Genomic DNA, 22,105 nt, shown 5'->3' with positions numbered 1-22,105 from the left:
AAAGCACAGACACACATTATATATATTATATATATATATATATATAATATATATATATATATATATTATATATATATATATGTGTGTGTGTGGTGTGTGTGTGTGTGTGTGTATAATGTGTGTGTCTGTGCTTTTAGAGTGCAAGCAATTATTTACAAATAAAGTCATAAATAAACACTAAGACAAACTAAAGCTTTCTGCTCATCAACATGAACTCTACTTAGTATATGAACTTGATAAGCGTCACTTAGGCCGTCCTGATTTCGTTCCCGTCCGACTGGACGGTGGTTCGATCCCATGAGGGGTACGATTATTAATTATTTCACTAAATGTCTGTATGTATATAAACGGATACACACACATTATATATGCACCAGGTCACTATGTCATCCATCTTTGTTTGTGAGTTAACTGTTTATTCATAAACATGACTAGGAATTGGGTGAATCCTTGGAGGAATCTTTGATGGTGACAATCCTTCGGAATTGCTTAACTTTTGGTGAAATTAATCCAAAATTGACATAGAAATCATTTTACTTAAAAATAAAAAAGGTTAGGGATTTTGTATCGTTTTAAGTGCTTAATAGTTATTCATTGTATGTATATTTTTTTCATAAAGTAATTATAAAAGTATTTCCACGGTAAAGAAAAATATAAATTTTTACGGTGAAAGGTCAAGGTTTCAGTCAAGTATTGATATCTATCTTCTGCTATCAGTATGTAGGCTTAATTAATGAGCGCAAGTAGGTCTGTATTTAATTATAATATATTTAAAACAGTGTAAAGGGTCAAAATTCATGAAGTAATATATATATATATATATATATATATATATATATATATATATATATATATATATATATATATATATATATATATATATATATGTATATATTATATACTATATATATATATAATATATATATATATATATATATATATATATATATATATATATATGTATATTATATATAATATATATATAGCAAGGTGCGTTGCTAGACTTATTAACTGTCGTTAGATGTAACAGGCCTTATGCCAACAAGGGTTTCTGTTCCCAAGAGCAGCCGATCAAGTGACTGTCTACCGAGTGCCCTAGTTTATTCATATTAGTAAATCACATGGGTTGTTGTAACTGGCTCTCTCTTTCAAATTAATGTTAAATGCTAAATTTCCCTTTCCACCAGTCATCATGTATTAATTCATTCATTAATTTCGCTCCACATTGCGATTATTCATTTGTTCGTGATGGCACTTTGTTATCACATTCATTCCAAAATCTTTTTGATGTTTTTCTCCTCTGTTTCATGCCAGGTGTCCCCCAAGTTTGATTATAAATGATAAACACAACGATGATTAAATCTTCTGATGTCGATACTCAAGCCCGGGAGTAAAAATACTTGAATGCCATGATTTCGAAATAGAATTTCCCTGATATGGTCAATGGTATCCTCGCTGATAAATATGAAAGAGGTTGTTTATTCTATACAAAGAAGGATAATAAGGTTTGCTTAAAAATTATTAATAAAACAAAATAGAACTGGCATGATTTGCTTTGCCCAACGTTTCGTCTTCCATGAAAGAATTATCTAATTATGAGTTTGATGGTGTGGGCCTCTATACACTGCGCTGGAGCCCGGTGTTGCCCATCATGTTCCCACTACCTTTATATATATATTATATATATATATTATATTATATATATAATTATAATTATTATATATAATATATAATATATATATTATATAATATTAATGTAGTATATAAACTTTAGGCCTATCATCTAAAGAAGGAGTTTTGATAGTAAACACTTCGCTGGCTACAGTATATGTATATTTCAAACATAATTTTTACAATGAAACTTATAAATGAAAGATTGCAATATATACATTAGAAGGATATTAACAGTCTGGGCTGATTCTTCTGTGACAAAGTAGCTAGGGTTGTCAAGCTCTTATTGGTTTCCAAAAAAAGAAAAAGCTGCTTCAGTGGAAACACCAGCCTCCTTCATTCCAGTATAGGTTAAAGATAAACCGTTCACTTTCCTATGATGTTGGCGTGTCTGTGTGAAAGCTCTCCCAATCCACTGTAAGCATTTCCAATGTGTTTTCCATGGTTGTATCCCGTAGAATGGCTATATCCATTGCCATAGTTCCCAGCACTCAAGAGACCACCATATCCTCCACCATATCCATTATTGAGGCCTAAGCCATAACCTAGCCCGCCAAGCCCAAGGCCTCCATAGCCTAGTCCACCAAGTCCTCCAAGGGCTAAACCTGGTTCGGGATCAGCATTTCGTTTGCCGAGCAAGTGTTTGCTAAGGTGACCATGTGAAAGTCCTCCAGATCCTCCATATCCATTTAGAATGTGGTTTCCATGGTTGTATCCGGTGGAGTGGCTGTATCCGTTAGCATAATTGCCAGCGCTCAGGAGACCACCATAACCACCATACCCACCACCATATCCTCCACTGAGTCCTAATCCATGGCCGAGGCCTTCTAACCCTCCAAGGAGTCCTATTCCTACGAGTCCTCCAAGTCCCCCATGACCAATTCCAGGGTCAGCTGAACGTTTCTGCTCTGCAGCCACGAAGGCTACCAACAGGACTCCAATCTGAATGAAAAATTATGATTAAAATCGCAAAAAAATATTATTCTATATATGTTTTTTAATGGCACATAAATTATTAATTACATATCTTCCTAAACTACTTAGAATGCAATAAAAAGTTCTTAGAATAAAACCTAGTTTGAAATATAGGATATTAACCATATTCACATTGTTGCCACATATCAGATATATATATATATATATATATATTATATATATATATATATATATATATATTATATATATATTTATATATATATAAATAATATATATATATATCATATCTGATATGTGCAACAATTATATATAATATAATATATATATATATATATGTGTGTGTGTGTGTGTGTGTGTGTGTGTGTTTGCTGATGCACATATAAATGATTAATTACAGAATCTTCCTAAAACTACTCAGAGTGCAATAAAAAGTTTTTAGAATCAACCCTGAGGTTTGAAATATAGGATATTAACCAATATTCCCATTGTTGCACATATCAGATACCATTTTATATAATCAATGCCCATGAAAGTCTAAACGTTCACAATGATAACAATATCTATCTAAAAGCTATGCACATGTTCCAGGTTGTGCCTTCTAGCTTTCCAGCAACCATTAAGTGTATAAGCAAAAGTGAAATATTCCATGTTCCTGAGTTTGTATCATAAAGAGGAAGCCTAAAACTGTTCTCGGTAGACACGACTTCAGTGAAACTGTAGATTTGACTTACCAACACTCTCATGGTCCCACGTGTTACTGATCCCATCAGGAGGAAGGGCAACTGAGTTATGAATTCCCAGGATGAGGATAGTCACAAAAAAATTTATAATCCTTTTCTTAATTCTCCTTAGTCCCACTCACATTTTTCTGAGAAAGGACGTTGACCCTGGAATTTTCCTAAACGCTTATGGCCTCGTTTCCAATGATGTTTTGTAATCTATTTTTAGGAAGCTATCAAAATATTTCCATGCGCTACTGAAGGAATGTGGGGATATACTGTTCATAAGACCTTCTTTCAGAGGACATGTGTTTAGTTTATTTGTCTTTCTGTGTGAAACGCCCATCCTTGTGTGTGTGTGTGTGTGTGTGTATGTGTGTGTGTACCAGCGTTTGGTTAATGAGACTGGCAATCCTTTTACTTTATCAAGCTCAAATCAGAAAGAACAAGGAAATAAAGTAATGGTAGAAGGTAGGCATGGGAGGGTATTATATAAGGAATAAAAACGCCTTCAACCTAAAGAATGAATGAATATCATTCCGATCTTTATGTATAATGTGATACGATAGACATAAGCAGGAAGGCAGGCAAGAAATTAGCACGTCCAATTCTGTATTAGACATTACAACTAAAGATCGGCAGAGGAATTTTATGATGAAAACATAAAAACTTGCAAATACATAGAAACCTGCGTCCACTACCATATAATAATAATTTCAAAGATATCCCCCATCTATTTAGTTTAGAAGTTTGGAGTAAATGCAACCTTTAAGAACAGTAATATAAAGAAACAGGCCCTTATAAAGAACTCATGGCAGCACTAAAGGATGTGTATATCAAAACCCTGTTAATCTTGTGACAAGTTTTATATCGGTAGAAGAAAATAAAGAAAACTTAATAGAATGCTCTCAGGTGGACAGTAGGATTCTTGTACATGTTGAAAATAATCATGCAATCAACTTGGAAGGGACAAAAAAAGTAATTGATTGCAATAATGTACTTGGAAATAAACATTACGGGGTCCAGTTTTATAAAAGAAAGTTTTTGTAAAAATATGAATATAGGTCACGTATAAACTTTATTTAATCATTCCAAAAGAAATTTGTAAAATGTATAGATTTTAAGGAAGGTGCTTGACATAATTACTTAAGGTTCCAGCGGAAATACAATGCATTACTACCCTAATACTGGTTTTACATTTTTGATAGATTTTTATTTATCCGATTTTATTAATCAGTTTTTAATTATTTTTTTCTTCTTTTTTTACAAGTAGTGGTAATCTATTATTTTCCCTGTATTTCCCTTTACTTCCTCTTACTTCTCCCTAATTGAACAACCATATTCTTTGGAAGCTTGAATTTCATATCAATGGTTCCTGTGTGGGCAAGTTCCATATGAATAGGTTTCATCTTCTGAATACTAATAACAATAATGATAATAATATTGCTAGATATCTTTAATGGGAAGTATTTTAATCGAAGAAGCAGACTTATCATAAGAAAATATGCGTGCCATGTTAACTTGGCATAAATAATGCATGTTGTATTTTTCCATTTTTTTTTTAATGAAAGGGCAGTATTAGTAAAGTTTACGATTCCTCAAATTTTTACAGATGCATTTATTTTCAATGATCTTATATCCTATATCATCATTATCACAGTTGTTGTTATTTCTGAATTCTATAACCCAAGGACATTAAGTATTTATGTGCAAAAGTATTCTTGAAATTGTATATTCCACGTTTCCAATAAGAATGTATTTTAACAACACAAATGACAACAGGATTCTTGTCAATGCTGTTTTGTCATAGATCCTTGCTTTTATCTGCTTTTTTTTACATTTTCCATTTGAAGTAGAAGTGCGCTTTCCATTTTTTTTTTCAAAAGTAATGAAGCATATTTAGGAAATTCCTTTTCATGTAATTTAATTCGATATCAGAATTCAGAATTTAATCACAAGCATCAAGGGACATTTCAAATATGATTCGTATTTATATCATACTATTTATGATTTTCATTCAGTCTGGCTGTTAACTCCCCTTTCTCTGTCTGTCCTTCTATGGTTTAAGGTGTTTTGCATTTAGAAGTTTTAGGCGAATCCTCATCTTATCCTAAATAGAACTTCTTGAGGTGAATTTTATATAGGAAAGACCAACTTCTTCGATTTTCAACTGTCCAGTACAGCAACTTCAGACAGCTATTTTAACTGGAAGAGGTTTTAAAGTAAACAATACATTAGGTTAAAACATTTATTTTTTTATCAAAAATGCATTTTACAAGGATTAGGAACCGTACGAGATTAAAGTATTTACAAAAAAAATATATCTCAATAGTCTGGACTCGTTTTTCCGTGATTCCAAAGTAGGCTTATCATAACAGCACGTTCCAAAAAGATGCATTTTACTGGAAAACCAATTTTATTTTCTTTGCAATCTAAAAAGTAGCAATTTACTTTCCTACGAAGTTAGCGTGTCATTGTGACAGTCCACGCAATACTTTATGTGAATTTCCAATATGGATGCATTCATTGAAGCGACTGTATCCATGTGGATAACTTACTGGAGTGCAAGAGATCACATTAGCCACCATAAGCTCCAAGTCCACCAAGTCCAAGGCCTCCATAACCAAGTCCACCATGCCCAAGGCCTCCATATCCAAGTCCACCAAGTCCAAGGCCTCCATAACCAAGTCCACCATGCCCAAGGCCTCCATATCCAAGCCCTCCAAGTCCAAGACCTCCATAACCAAGTCCACCAAGTCCAGCAAGCCCTCCTCCATAGCCTAGTCCACCAAGTCCTCCAAGGGCTAAACCTGGTTCGGGATCAGCGCTTCGTTTGCCGAGCAAGTGCTTGTTAAGATGACCATGTGACAGTCCTCCTGCTCCTCCATATCCGTTTAGAATGTGGTTTCCATGGTTTTATCCAGTGGAGTGGCTGTATCCGTTGGCGTAGTTTCCAGCACTCAAGAGACCACCATAGCCTCCGTATCCACCACCGTATCCGCCGTTAAGTTCTAACCCACCAAGTCCTAGGCCCCCATATCCCAGTCCTCCAAGTCCTCCAAGTGCTAATCCTGGCTCGGGATCAGCACTTCGTTTGCCGAGCAAGTGTTTGTTAAGGTGACCATGTGAGATCCCACCCAGACCTCCATATTGGTTTCCAATGTAGTTTCCATGGTTGTATCCAGTGGAGTGGCTGTATCCGTTAGCATAATTACCAGCGCTCAGGAGACCACCATAACCACCATACCCACCACCATATCCTCCATTGAGTCCTAATCCATGGCCGAGGCCTTCTAACCCTCCAAGGAGTCCTATTCCTACGAGTCCTCCAAGTCCCCCATGACCAATTCCAGGGTCAGCTGAACGTTTCTGCTCTGCAGCCACGAAGGCTACCAACAGGACTCCAATCTGAATGAAAAATTATGATTAAAATCGCAAAAAAATATTATTCTATATATGTTTGTTAATGCACATATAAATTATTAATTACATAATCTTCCTAAAACTACTTAGAGTGCAATAAAAAGTTCTTAGAATCAACCTAAGGTTTGAAATATAGGATATTAACCAATATTCACATTGTTGCACATATCAGATATATATATATATATATATATATATATATATATATATATATATATATATATATATATATATATATGTAGAGGAACCACCCCCAAAAATTCGGAAAAAATTGAAAGTTTTTATTTAAGCTTTCGGAGAGTACATTCTCTCCCTCTTTCAGAAAGAGAAATAAAAGTTACATAAACTGAAAACAACGGTCAAGGTAAAAGAAATAACATACAAGCATATGGTTGTATCAGAATAACTGCCTACGGTGGTTTGCCAATCTTGTTTAACAACTTAGCTACACTACTACATGCTTTGTCATAATTGCATTACAGAAAAGGTCCAGTTTTTTTAAAATTTTCTTATATATATTCATAGCGTAAACATTTTGGATTAAAATAGATTCTAAAAGTTTTCTTTTTTCAGTGTTATTAACAACCTTTATGTTTTCATTTTTGTCTAGGTTAACATAATGATTTTTACTTTGTCTATGTTGAAACAGGGCGTTGTTTTCATCACCTTTCCTTAATGAGTCACGATGTTGTCTTTTTCTTCTGTCAAAATCAATCGTTTCACCTATATAAGTTTTATTACACTCTTGACAGGGAATTTTCGTAAATGCAATCCTTGTGTTTTGTCTACAGTTTTTTTACATTATTTGTTAAGTACTTTTAACAGTGTTTGTAAATTCTTTTTATATACTGGGATAATGTTGTAAAATTTCAAATATTCGTTTAAAAGTCCAGGGTTTGCTTTGGTTTGTGGTAAGACTAAAAACACTATTATTATTACCTAGGAAGCTCCTTTTCTCCCTTGCTACATAATATATTCTACGTGCCTTAAAATGCGCCCTTTGAATAAAATTTGTATTGTAACCAAGTACAGTGAAAACATTTTTGATATGATTTGATTTCAGTATCTAAAAATTCAACATCACAAAGTTTATAGCTCTCAAGAATATTAGAGAAATAACACCTGATTTTGACATCGTCTGAATGGAAAGAAAAAGCATGGATATATGACTTCTGCATGGGTCGGTTTTTTCTATATAAACTGCATATTTAATCCTATTATCTTCTGAACGACATAATAAAGTTTCTAAGAAAGGTAACCTGTTATTATTCTCATTTCCATATTTTCTACTTTAAAATTTGATACACTGGTGTAAGTTATTCAGTTGAGTTAGTAAATCTTCAACATTAATAAAATCTGGAATCAAAGCAAAAATATCGTCAACATAGCGAAACCAAACAATTGGAAAGTTAAAAATGGTGGGTAAAACTTCAGTTTCAAAACATTCCATAAACAAATTTGCTAAAACGGGTGATAACGGCGAACCCATGGGCAAGCCGAAAATCTGTGAGTAAAATTTACTATTACATCCAAAGTGACACTGTTCAATACAAATATTTATCAGATCAATAAATACACTTTTTGGTACAGGTAGATCAATATTAAGACTATCAATTTTGCGTTCTAAAAACCGCATGCATTCATCTACAGGTACTTTGGTGAAAAAGGGACTCCACGTCCAAAAACTAACCATCCTCTTTCCTTCTAACGACAGGTGCCGAGTCTTTTCAATAAAATCTGTAGTGTCCTTTAAGTGAGAGTTTGATATAGTACCCAAACACTTTGATAAATGCTTAGCTAACCAACCATTGAAAAGATGGCAGCAGGATTTTAACAAAAAACTCAAATCTCTTCTAGGGAAAGACTTTCCGGACCTGTTTAAGAAATTTCCATCTTACCTCCCGACACTTCCTTCGATGTATGGTCTGCCTAAGATTCACAAACCGGAAATCCCTATGCGGCCAATTACCTCAACAATTGATTCAGTGACCTACAATCTGGCTAGTTGGTTAGCTAAGCATTTATCAAAGTGTTTGGGTACTATATCAAACTCTCACTTAAAGGACACTACAGATTTTATTGAAAAGACTCGGCACCTGTCGTTAGAAGGAAAGAGGATGGTTAGTTTTGACGTGGAGTCCCTTTTCACCAAAGTACCTGTAGATAAATGCATGCGGTTTTTAGAACGCAAAATTGATAGTCTTAATATTGATCTACCTGTACCAAAAAGTGTATTTATTGATCTGATAAATATTTGTATTGAACAGTGTCACTTTGGATGTAATAGTAAATTTTACTCACAGATTTTCGGCTTGCCCATGGGTTCGCCGTTATCACCCGTTTTAGCAAATTTGTTTATGGAATGTTTTGAAACTGAAGTTTTAACCCTACCATTTTTTTAACTTTCCAATTGTTTGGTTTCGCTATGGTTGACGATATTTTTGCTTTGATTCCAGATTTTATTAATGTTGAAGATTTACTAACTCAACTGAATAACTTACACCAGTGTATCAAATTTAAAGTAGAAAATGAGAATAATAACAGGTTACCTTTCTTAGAAACTTTATTATGTCGTTCAGAAGATAATAGGATTAAATATGCAGTATATAGAAAAACCGACCCATTGCAGAGTCATATATCCATGCTTTTTCTTTCCATTCAGACGATGTCAAAATAGGTGTTATTTCTAATATATTCTTGAGAGCGTATAAACTTTGTGATGTTGAATTTTTAGATACTGAAATCAATCATATCAAAAATGTTTTCACTGTACTTGGTTACAATACAAATTTTATTCAAAGGGCGCATTTTAAGGCACGTAGAATATATTATGTAGCAAGGGAGAAAAGGAGCTTCCTAGGTAATAATAATAGTGTTTTAGTCTTACCACAAACCAAAGCAAACCCTGGACTTTTAAACGAATATTTGAAATTTTGCAACATTGTCCCAGTATATAAGAATACAAACACTGTTAAAAAGTACTTAACAAATAATGTTAAAAATGTAGACAAAACACAAGGATGCATTTACGAAATTCCCTGTCAAGAGTGTAATAAAACTTATATAGGTGAAACGATTGATTTTGACAGAAGAAAAAGACAACATCGTGACTCATTAAGGAAAGGTGATGAAAACAACGCCCTGTTTCAACATAGACAAAGTAAAAATCATATGGTTAACCTAGACAAAATGAAAAACATAAAGGTTGTTAATAACACTAAAAAAAGAAAACTTTTAGAATCTATTTTAATCCAAAATGTTGACGCTATGAATATATATAAGAGTAATTTTAAACTGGACCTTTTCTGTAATGCAATTATGACAAAGCATGTAGTTAGTGTAGCTAAGTTGTTAAACAAGATTGGCAAACCACCGTAGGGCAGTTATTCTGATACAACCATATGCTTGTATGTTATTTCTTTTACCTTGACCGTTGTTTTCAGTTTATGTAACTTTTATTTCTCTTTCTGAAAGAGGGAGAGAATGTACTCTCCGAAAGCTTAAATAAAAACTTTCAATTTTTTCCGAATTTTTGTGGGCTTCCTACAACATATTAGAACACGGATACAGTGTTTAACTTTGCTATATATATATATATGTGTGTGTGTGTGTGTGTGTGTGTGTGTGTGTGTGTGTGTGTTTGCTATTGCACATATAAATTATTAATTTCAGAATCTTCCTAAAACTACTTAGAGTGCAATAAAAAGTTTTTAGAATCAACCTGAGTTTTGAAATATAGGATATTAACCAATATTCACATTGTTCCACATATCAGATACCATTTTATATAATCAATGCCCATGAAAGTCTAAACGTTCACAATGATAACAATATCTTTCTAAAGCTATGCCACATGTTCCAGGTTGTGCCTTCTAGCTTTCCAGCAACCATTAAGTGTATAAGCAAAAGTGAATGAAATATTCCATGTTCCTGAGTTTGTATTATAAAGAGGAAGCCTAAAACTGTTCTCGGTAGATACGACTTCAGTGAAACTGTAGATTTGACTTACCAACACTCTCATGGTCCCACGTGTTACTGATCCCATCAGGAGGAAGGGCAACTGAGTTATGAATTCCCAGGATGAGGATAGTTTGTTATATTCAGTGGTCTCATAAAAATTTATAATTCTTTTCTTAATTCTCCTTAGTCCCACCCACATTTTTCTGAGAAAGGACGTTGACCCTGGAATTTTCCTAAACGCTTATGGCCTTCGTTTCCAATGATGTTTTGTAACTATTTTTAGGAAGCTATTAAGATATTTCCATGCGCTACTGAAGGAATGTGGGGATATACTGTTCATAAGACCTTCTTTCAGAGGACATGTGTCTAGTTTATTTGTCTTTCTGTGTGAAACGCCCATCCTTGTGTGTGTGTACCAGCGTTTGGTTAATGAGACTGGCAATCCTTTTACTTTATCAAGCTCAAATCAGAAAGAAAAAGGAAATAAAGTAATGGTAGAAGGTAGGCATGGGAGGGTATTATATAAGGAATAAAAACGCCTTCAACCTAAAGAATGAATGAATATCATTCCGATCTTTATGTATAATGTGATACGATAGACATAAGCAGGAAGGCAGGCAAGAAATTAGCACGTCCAATTCTGTATTAGACATTACACAAAGATCGGCAAAGGAATTTTATGATGAAAACATAAAAACTTGCAATACATAGAAACCTGCGTCCACTACCATATAATAATAATTTCAAAGATATCCCCCATCTATTTAGTTTAGAAGTTTGGAGTAAATGCAACCTTTAAGAACAGTAATATAAAGAAACAGGCCCTTATAAAGAACTCATGGCAGCACTAAAGGATGTGTATATCAAAACCCTGTTAATCTTGTGACAAGTTTTATATCGGTAGAAGAAAATAAAGAAAACTTAATAGAATGCTCTCAGGTGGACAGTAGGATTTTTATACATGTTGAAAATAATCATGCAATCAACTTGGAAGGGACAAAAAAAGTAACTGATTCCAATAATGTACTGGAAATAAACATTACGGGGTCCAGTTTAATAAAAGAAAGTTTTTGTAAAAATATGAATATCGGTCACGTATAAACTTTATTTAATCATTCCAAAAGAAATTTGTAAAATGTATAGATTTTAAGGAAAGATGTTAGACATAATTGCTTAAGGTTCCAGCGGAAATACAATGCATTACTACCCTAATACTGGTTTTACATTTTGATAGGTTTTATCGATTTATTATCAGTTTATTATTTTTTTTAAGAAGTGGTATCTATTACTTCTGTATTTCCCTTTACTTCCTCTTACTTTTCCCTAATGAACACCATATTCTTTGGAAGCTTGAATTTCAGGTCAATGGTTCCTGTGTGGCAGTTCCATATGAATAGGTTTCATCTTCTGAATACTAATAACAATAATGATAATAATATTGCTAGATATCTTTAATGGGAAGTATTTTAATCGAAGAAGCAGACTTATCATAAGAAAATATGCGTGCCATGTTAACTTGGCATAAATAATGCATGTTGTATTTTTCACTTTTTATTTTTGATAAAGAAAAGGGCATTATTAGTAAAGTTTACGATTCCTCAAATTTTTGCAGTTGCATTTATTTTCAATGATCTTATATCCTATATCATCATTATCACAGTTATTGTTATATCTGAATTCTATAACCCAAGGACATTAAGTATTTATGTGTCAAAGTATTCTTGAAATTGTATATTCCACGTTTCCGATAAGAATGTATTTTAACAACACAAATGACAACACGATTCTTGTCAATGCTGTTTTGTCATAGATCCTTGCTTTTATCTGCTTTTTTTTACATTTTCCATTTGAAGTAGAAGTGCTCTTTTCATTTGTTTTTTCAAACGTAATGAAGCCTATTTAGGAAATTCCTTTTCATGTAATTTAATTCGATATCAGAATTCAGAATTTAATCACAAGCATCAAGGGACATTTCACATATGATTCGTATTTATATCATACTAATTATGATTTTCATTCAGTCTGGCTGTTACCTCCCCTTTCTCTGTCTGTCCTTCTATGGTTTAAGGTGTTTTGCATTTAGAAGTTTTAGGCGAATCCTCATCTTATCCTAAATAGAACTTCTTGAGGTGAATTTTATATAGGAAAGACCAACTTCTTCGATTTCCAACTGTCCAGTACAGCAACTTCAGACAGCTATTTTAACTGAAAGAGGTTTTAAAGTAAACAATACATTAGATTAAAACATTTATTTTTTTTTATAAAAAATGCATTTTACAAGGATAGGAACCGTACGAGATTAAAGTATTTACAAAAAAATATATCTCAATAGTCTGGACTCGTTTTTCCGTCATTCCAAAGCAGGCTTATCATAACAGCACGTTCCAAAAAGATGCATTTTACTGGAAAACCAATTTTATTTTCTTTGCAATCTAAAAAGTAGCAATTTACTTTCCTACGAAGTTAGCGTGCCATTGTGACAGTCCACTCAATACTTTATGTGAATTTCCAATATGGATGCATTCATTGAAGCGACTGTATCCATGTGGATAACTTACTGGCGTACAAGAGATCACATTAGCCACCATAAGCTCCAAGTCCACCAAGTCCAAGGCCTCCATAGCCAAGTCCACCATGCCCAAGGCCTCCATATCCAAGTCCGCCAAGTCCAAGGCCTCCATAACCAAGTCCACCATATCCAAGGCCTCCATATCCAAGCCCTCCAAGTCCAAGACCTCCATAACCCAGTCCACCAAGTCCAGCAAGCCCTCCTCCATAGCCTAGTCCACCAAGTCCTCCAAGGGCTAAACCTGGTTCGGGATCAGCGCTTCGTTTGCCGAGCAAGTGCTTGTTAAGATGACCATGTGACAGTCCTCCTGCTCCTCCATATCCGTTTAGAATGTGGTTTCCATGGTTGTATCCAGTGGAGTGGCTGTATCCGTTGGCGTAGTTTCCAGCACTCAAGAGACCACCATAGCCTCCGTATCCACCACCGTATCCGCCGTTAAGTCCTAACCCACCAAGTCCTAGGCCCCCATATCCCAGTCCTCCAAGTCCTCCAAGTGCTAATCCTGGCTCGGGATCAGCACTTCGTTTGCCGAGCAAGTGTTTGTTAAGGTGACCATGTGAGATCCCACCCAGACCTCCATATTGGTTTCCAATGTAGTTTCCATGGTTGTATCCAGTGGAGTGGCTGTATCCGTTAGCATAATTACTAGCGCTCAGGAGACCACCATAACCACCATACCCACCACCATATCCTCCATTGAGTCCTAAGCCATGGCCGAGACCTCCTAACCCTCCAAGGAGTCCAATCCCTCCAAGTCCTCCAAGTCCCCCATAACCAATTCCAGGGTCAGCTGAACGTTTCTGCTCTGCAGCCACGAAGGCTACCAACAGGACTCCAATCTGGAAGAACAAAAATGACTAAAATCCTAAGAATACTGAGTATTTTATTTTTCTTATTGTGAATAGATACAGATACATACTCTAGCTAAAATTACATGAAATTTGATAAAGAGTTTTTGATGAAACCTGAGGTTTAAAACATGGGAATATAATAAATATATATATTTTAATGTTTTACATATGAAAATAGCCCTGCATTTTGTCATAACGTCCGTGTAGAGTATTCAACAATTAGATGTTACGGTATTGTAATTTAACCTTTTCTCTATGAAAAGTGACTGTTGCCGTCACTGTCGATGTAATAGACTTATTAGTATTTAATCAAAGTACGAGTGAGATTATGTACGCATATGCAAAAATTATACAAAGATATGTCAGAGTGCCCCTATTCAAGATAACAATGTGTTGCTACTGTAGCTGGGTGAAATTTGGCGTTGGTCAAGTATATAAGTAAATCACATATCAGAAGCTTATCTCTTAAACCAAAACGTGAAATCACAAGTATTCTGTGAATAGAACTTGAGAATTTTTACATGCGTACATTCTCTATCGTTTAAGCATTTTACCTTCTTTTATTACACTAACTGCTTGATGTTATAAGCAAAACTGAAGTCGTCTACGTTTTTAGTTAAGTAATACGCTAACAGTAAAGCCTGTCAGTGTTTTCTGGTAACACTGAGTTTTGGGAAAATAGTAGACTTACCAAGACTCTCATGGTCCCACGTGTTTTCTGATCTCAGCAGGCTGAGGGACGATTGGGTTATGACTTCCTTGGATGAGGTCGGTTTCTTATATACAAGCAGGAAGTAAAAAAAATAAAATAAAAAAAGTACTAACAAAATCTGTTTTCCTAAAAATCTTTAGCCACACCCTCAGTCCTCTGGGATGGTGACACTGACACTGAGCTCTTTTAACCACTAATTACCTTGATTTCCGTAGATTGTTGGTCTCTATTTTTTAGAAAATTCTTAAAAAGTTTTAAAGACCACTGGATGAATCAGGCGATTATAACCCATGAGACATTCGTGGTAGTGAGACAGAAATTTAGCGTATGCAGTAAAATCTCTCATAGAAATGTCTGGTGGAAAATGAATACTCAAGCTGTTGATGGAAGTGTGCTTACATCGATACCACAAATAATCAGTTTTGTGGGAAAGGAACTTTAATTGGTAAAGGCAGTCTTAGATTATTAAAACTTGACTGTGTTTGGTAGACAGGGAAGAGGGTATTTATTTCAAGTGTTTGCTACAAAACAGTTGTGTCAGAATTTTTTACGGTAAAGGGGAAAATCTGAATAGAAGCTATGGTAGTGAATGAAAAGAGATAATTCACCAAACTGGTGATAAAAAGAGGGAAGCAAGAACAGTACAAAATATTTAGAGGAGAATTGACATCTTATGAAACCATGGTTGGGAATGTATCAGCTGAATGTAAAGCCAAGCCCCCTTCATGGATGTGGAATGTGGTTATTGAACTCATGGAATTCAAGAATAAATTTATAGTAATGAAAAGAAAGGGTAAGAAATGTGGTGATGCATAAAAGTGATAAGAAATGGTAGCTTAAAGGAAAGGTGGTTCGGTCCTGCAGAAGGGACAGGTAACTATACTAGGTCAGAAAAAAGGGGGTACAATTAGAAAGTGCTAGGCTAAAAGAGGAGAAGAAAGTACTAGATAGATGAGGTAGAATTTCGGTGGGAAAGGATGAGCCATAATTAAAAGAAACTACAGTGTGCTCCGAATGTGTATAGGGGGCTTGCCTTACTGATGATGACCCTTCTGTGTAGGTATAGGAACCAGATAATATTTGGTTAGCTGTCTCCAAATAGATTTCATGTAGGACTCGACAGGTGAAGTATCATGTGGCAAAGACAACTATCTTGTTTTTTATACATATATGGAACCGCAGCTGAATACCAGTAAATATTCCCTTTGTTCCTCTTTTCTCTATTAAGGCGGTTGGACGTAAGTGGTTCTCAACCAGGGGGAATTCTCCCCTAGAGAGGAATTTCAGAGTTTCAGGGCAGGAATTGTGACCACAGATTGGCAGACTTAAACTGGCTCTAGGACCACATAAAACACAGTGTGCATTGGTCCACACCAATGAGGGGGGTCACGCTGGGCTTTCGCTCTGCTAGCGAAGTTCCACGTTGGCCGAGTGGATTTCGTGCTCGGTTACTAATCCGGTGGTCCGAAGTCGATCCTCATCTAGGCCAACGCTGAATCAGACGAATTTATTTCTGGTGATAGAAATTCACTTCTCGATATAATGTGGTTCGGATCCCACATTAAGCTGTAGATCCCGTTGCTAGGTAACCAATTGGTTCCTAGGCACGTAAAAATATCTAATCTTTCGGGACCAGCCCTAGGAGAGCTTGTCAATTCAGCCCAGTGTTCTGGTAAAACTAAGATATAACTTATGTCTCTCTGCTAGCTTGTGTGTTTGTGTTAGTGTTTTGTTGCATATTATATAAAATGCACCTTTTGAGGAAGAAAATTTGGAAAGGGGGTAGGATGATATTCTGACATGTGGTGAAAGCCTGGATGGGCCAAAAATGTCTGAGAACCACTGGAGTAGGTCAAGTGAGAAATAACATTCTAATTTACAGCAAATCTTTTGGAATGAGTTTGCAGGTCTTATAGCTTTTCCTAATTTGACTACAACCCTTCATAGTATAATAACTAACACAAACAATTCATTGCTCAGGGCCTCAGAGAGTATTCTAATTATTACGTGGTTTCTTTTAATGATGTTTCCAAGCTGAAAAGAAAACGGTGTGCAAGGTCATTTAAATGCTACCAAAAATTAGAAGTAAATCACTTGCAATATAAATAAGCATTCTTTTCCTTACGATAAGAACATTAGAAGAAAAATAAAATTTTATCTTTGAATTCAGGTAATGATCCTATCCTTATTTTATGTTAAATAAGATATACAATATTTGCCCTATGTAGGGGAAACTGGTAGGAGTCTGGAGTACCATATCGTTGAACATATAGAGGCTCCATATTTTCATGATGGAACAGTACCATTAATTTATAACCAGAGTGATAACACATATATATCCCATTTTTTTTCTTTATTCACCCTCACGTCAAATAATTTCTCCTATTGGTGTGTATATTATTATTAACGAGTAGTTTTTTTATCGAAGAAGCAAGTAAATGAGGCCTAGATAAACCATTTTGCATTCATTCCATTCATGCAAAAGTTGACTGCATCACAACCATGTTTTAATTAACTATTCTTCTATTTCTACTTGAAGTTAGGAAGTTCTTCTAGATAATGCAAATGAATGTCAAAACCCAGGATATGGTCATCAGTAAAACTCAATATTTCAGGAGTAATTCTTATTTCTATCTATCTTTCTATATTTTTGGCAGCCTTTCTATCATTAAACCTATCCATCTCTGTCTTTCTGGGTTTTAGGTATCCCTTATTTACAAGTCTTGTATTACATAAATTCTTGGGAATCGAGAATTGTACAGGTATATAAGTATTTTGTTGTTTTAAATTTCAATGAAGACAGAATATCTGTAAATTCTGTAACTGAATCCTATAGAGAAAAGATCAAATTCCTTTGCTTTCAATTCCCATACACATCCACATATAATAACTTTAGACAGCTATTTTATCTGGAAGAGGTTTTAAAGCAAACCACAAATGAAATAAAAAATATATATTATTTCAGAATGCATTTTTACATAGATCAAGAAACCTTGGGGATTAAGTCTTTGATACCGAAGCAGGGATTGCCGTATCCTTAACACATTCCAGAAAGAGGCATTTCACTGGAAACACCAACTTTCTGACTCTTGTTAAGTCTGAGAAATATCGTTTTACTTTCCTATGATGTTGGTGTGCCCATGAGACAGCCCTCCCAGTCCTTTGTGGGCATTTCCAATATGGTTTCCATGGTTGTACCCAGTGGAGTGACTGTATCCATGGGCATAGTTACCAGCATCCAAGAGACCACCATGGCCACCATATCCTCCACCAAATCCAGCATTAAGGCCTAAGCCATGACCTAGTCCACCGAGTCCAAGCCCTCCATAGCCAAGTCCTCCAAGTCCAAGGCCTCCATGGCCAAGTCCACCAAGACCAAGACCTCCATAGCCTAGTCCACCAAGTCCACCAAGTCCTCCAAGGGCTAAACCTGGTTCGGGATCAGCACTTCGTTTACCGAGCAAGTGTTTGTTAAGATGACCATGTGACAGTCCTCCTGCTCCTCCATATCCGTTTAGAATGTGGTTTCCATGGTTGTATCCAGTGGAGTGGCTGTATCCATTGGCATAGTTTCCAGCACTCAAGAGACCACCATAGCCTCCATATCCACCACCATATCCACCGTTAAGGCCTAACCCACCAAGTCCTAGGCCTCCATAATCCCAGTCCTCCAGTCCAAGGCTCCATAACCCAGTTTCTCCAAGTCCACCAAGTCCTCCATAAGCTAAACCTGGTTCGGGATCAGCACTTCGTTTGCCGAGCAAGTGTTTGTTAAGATGGCCATGTGACAGTCCTCCTGCTCCTCCATATTCCTTTAGAATGTGGTTTCCATGATTGTATCCAGTGGAGTGGCTGTATCCATTGGCTAAAAAGTTTTTTATTTTTCCAGCACTTAAGAGACCACCATAGCCTCCATATCCACCTCCGTATCCACCATTAAGTCCTAACCCACCAAGTCCAAGGCCTCCATAACCAAGCCCTCCAAGTCCCAAGCCTCCATAACCGAGTCCTCCATGCCCCAGGCCACCATAACCCAGGCCTCCAAGTCCCCCATAGCCAATTCCAGGGTCAGCTGAACGTTTCTGCTCTGCAGCCACTAAGGCCACCAACAGGGCTCCAATCTGAAAGTAGAGAGTTTGGTTGGATCGTATTTTTAATAAAAATAATAGCACTAATTTTCATATGTATAAAACTGCTTATATATATATATATATATATTATATATATATATATATATATATATATATATATATATATATATATATATATATATATATATATATATATATACGTATATATATATATATATATATACGTATATATAGATAGAGATAGATAGATATTTATATATAGATTTATATATATATATAATATATATATATATATATATATATATATATATATATATATATATATGTGTGTGTGTGTGTGTGGTGTGTGTGTGTGTGCGTGTGTGTGGTTGGTGTGTGTGTAGTACATAAAATTATTCTTAATCTAGCTATCGTTACATAAACTTTATTAAAGAACTTCAGAAAAGCCCTGAGGTTTGGAACCTGGTAATTTAGTAAACAAATACTGCCCTCTCTGTATATATAAAATTTTGATCTTATGAAAATTAGGTTGTAAAGCCAATCTTGGAGGATCAGTAATCCACTCAGTGGTTAAAATAGCGAAAAAAAGAGGCTCTAGAGCAGCTTGACCGGAAGATAGAGAGATCAGCAAGATTAAGATTCATTTGAAGGATCAATAGATGGAACTGGGAAAATACCAGTTGCACTGAAAAGTAGTAGTAAGAGAGGTTGGACAGCAGATGTGAAGAAAGGAAGAGGGAAAGTGGCTAAAGTGAAAGGGAAAAAACAGGGTGCAGTTATGGACCAAAGGTACGCTGGAAACATTTTGTAGGAATCCTTACAGTGCACCGCGTGCAGGTCTAATGACATCGTTACCCCTATCAGGTAATACTGATATTAGATTTAACATTTTCCTATGAAAAGTGGCTTTTGCGGTAACTCTTGTGATACGATATTTACAGATGTTTCTCAAAGTTCCACTATCATAATGATTGTCGGGTAAATACAAAAACATTAACTAGATATATCAAAGAGCCTGTATTTAAAATATATGTAGCTATTCAGTTCAACAATGATGAAATATTGAAAGAAGACAAATATAAACAAATTCGAATCCTCATATGTACCTGATGAGTAAAATCCTACCGACAACACTAAAAGAATTCTAGGTGACACCAACTTTGCTGAAATGATTGACTTACCAAGACTCTCATGGTCCCAAGTGTGACTGATCTCAGCTGGACGAGGGACAGCTGGGTTATGAGTTCCTGGGCTGAAGATAGTCTCTTATATACTATCAGGAAATGAAACAAAAAAAATTATTAAAACAATATCTTTTTTCTGAAAGTCCTTAGCCACACCCCACAGTCCTCGGGGAAGGCGACAGTGACATTGAATTCTTTTACCACTAATTACCTTGATTTGTGTTGAACGTTTGTCTCTAATTTTAGAAAATTGTTAAATGTTTTCTCCAACGCAGGATGAATCAGGTGATTGCAATTCATGTGGCATTCAGGGTAATGAAACTGAAATTTACGAGTGTCTTATGCAGTAAAATCTCCCCCAAGGAAATTTTGAGGTCAAATCTGAACAATTGTTGCAAGTAAGCTTATATTTACATCACAAAAAAGATTAAAGAATTAATAGGAGAGAAACCTTGATTGGAAGAATGTGCCTTAGAGGCATCAAACTTAACACACAGTATCCAGCTGGTTTTTATTAAGTTAGTTTTGATGATGAAAGAGAAAACCTACGCAGGACGTGTAGTAAGATATGAAAAGAGGGTATTCACAGAATAGGTTATGAAAAGAAAGCAGTAGGTCTCTGCTGAAGATTTAGAAAAGAGTCGGAGGCTACATGTAAGCCACAGTTACAATGTATGAGGCGATTGTTGAACCAACGTTTCTTTATTGGGGTGGAATGTGGTCGCTGAATTCTTAGTATTGGAAGGCTAATAAATATGATGATAACCAAATGTGGTAAAACCCTTATCTTAAGTGAGATGGTTCAATCCTATGGAATAGATAACTAGGCTGAAGTAGGAAAAGAAAACCTAAAAAGTGCTGGATAGATGGACTGGAACCTAGGTTGGAAAGGATATACAAATGTCTAAGAGCTTCGAGTCAGAACGCAAGATATTGGCGATGCAGTTTTTCTAGGGGTCTTGACGGCCTGATGATCAGGCCGTCAAGGCCCCTAGAAAAACTGCATCGCCATATATATATATATATATATATATATATATATATATATATATATATATATATATATATATATATTATATTGTTATGAACCGTCTATGGTTCATCAGGTTCTTTAAATTCTATAGCAAACGGGACTGGAAAAACTGGCAGTGAATAAGACCAACAACGGAGGAAGGAACTCAACAAAAAAAAAAGTATCTAATTCACACATCCGGAATTCTCTTGATCTTGCGGAAAAATTAAATAACATTGTACTAAATCCTAGTGATATCTTTGTCAGTTTTGATGTATGTTCCTTGTTTACAAAAGTCCCTATTGACTCTGTGCTAGAATATTTAAGTAATGAACTTGTATTGCATGAATTACCTATGTCCGTTAGTCACATAATTTCATTGATTAAGTTGTGTATTTGTGATTGCAGATTTATTTTTAATGGAGAATATTACCAACAAATATTTGGTATGGCCATGGGAAACCCTTTATCATCTCTCCTTTTAAACTTATATATGGAATTTTTTGAAAGACAACACCTCCTGAATATCACACTTGTCCCCTTAAAGTGGTACAGATATGTAGATGACATCTTAGTAGTCTTACTTGTTGGTATCAGTGTAAATGATTTATTGTCTAAATTGAATAATTTAGTGCTATCCATAAAATTCACTGTTGAAATTGAAAATGAACAACATGCCTCCCCTTTTCCTAGATGTATTAATACATAGAGAATCTGGAAATTTCATGTAAAAATTCAGTATTTATAGAAAGCCCACAAATAATTTAACATATGTACATTTTTATTCTGGCCACCATCTTAATATTAAAATTTCAATTTTTTCTTCTATGTTCCTACGTGCTTTGCGTATCACGAGTCCACAATATCTTGACCAAGAAATGGAATACATAAAAAAGATAGGAAACGATCTCTGCTACCCACCCCTTCAAATATAATTGATTTATGTTAAAATCAAACAAGCTCACAAGAAAGTTTAT

At 35.1% G+C, this 22,105-nt stretch overlaps 4 protein-coding genes across 4 annotated transcripts; all 4 read right to left on the bottom strand.

The window, feature by feature from the left end:
* Positions 1-1,917: 1,917 nt before the first annotated feature.
* On the bottom strand, positions 1,918-3,402 carry LOC135196807 (uncharacterized). Its single transcript, XM_064223595.1, has 2 exons — positions 3,339-3,402; positions 1,918-2,613 (listed from the first exon to the last, which is right to left on the bottom strand). The coding sequence occupies exons 1-2, from the start codon at positions 3,372-3,374 to the stop codon at positions 2,038-2,040; spliced, it is 612 nt and encodes a 203-aa protein (XP_064079665.1). The 5' UTR covers positions 3,375-3,402; the 3' UTR covers positions 1,918-2,037.
* Positions 3,403-6,109: 2,707 nt separating this feature from the next.
* On the bottom strand, positions 6,110-10,836 carry LOC135196806 (acanthoscurrin-2-like). The gene is made up of 2 exons (XM_064223594.1): positions 10,759-10,836; positions 6,110-6,734 (listed from the first exon to the last, which is right to left on the bottom strand). Exons 1-2 carry the CDS (start codon positions 10,792-10,794, stop codon positions 6,243-6,245), a joined length of 528 nt encoding a protein of 175 aa, XP_064079664.1. The 5' UTR covers positions 10,795-10,836; the 3' UTR covers positions 6,110-6,242.
* Positions 10,837-12,943: 2,107 nt separating this feature from the next.
* LOC135197126 (acanthoscurrin-1-like) lies at positions 12,944-14,893 on the bottom strand. The gene is made up of 2 exons (XM_064224092.1): positions 14,821-14,893; positions 12,944-14,117 (listed from the first exon to the last, which is right to left on the bottom strand). The coding sequence occupies exons 1-2, from the start codon at positions 14,830-14,832 to the stop codon at positions 13,287-13,289; spliced, it is 843 nt and encodes a 280-aa protein (XP_064080162.1). The 5' UTR covers positions 14,833-14,893; the 3' UTR covers positions 12,944-13,286.
* Positions 14,894-17,954: 3,061 nt separating this feature from the next.
* LOC135196636 (uncharacterized) lies at positions 17,955-20,188 on the bottom strand. The gene is made up of 2 exons (XM_064223477.1): positions 20,114-20,188; positions 17,955-18,962 (listed from the first exon to the last, which is right to left on the bottom strand). Exons 1-2 carry the CDS (start codon positions 20,123-20,125, stop codon positions 17,955-17,957), a joined length of 1,020 nt encoding a protein of 339 aa, XP_064079547.1. The 5' UTR covers positions 20,126-20,188.
* Between the last annotated feature and the right edge of the window lie 1,917 nt (positions 20,189-22,105).

This window comes from Macrobrachium nipponense, chromosome 18 (genome assembly GCF_015104395.2).
Source record: "Macrobrachium nipponense isolate FS-2020 chromosome 18, ASM1510439v2, whole genome shotgun sequence".
Taxonomy (NCBI): Eukaryota; Metazoa; Arthropoda; class Malacostraca; order Decapoda; family Palaemonidae; genus Macrobrachium; species Macrobrachium nipponense.
Note: the sequence above shows the minus strand (reverse complement) of the source record. Positions and strands in the feature narration are given on the sequence as shown.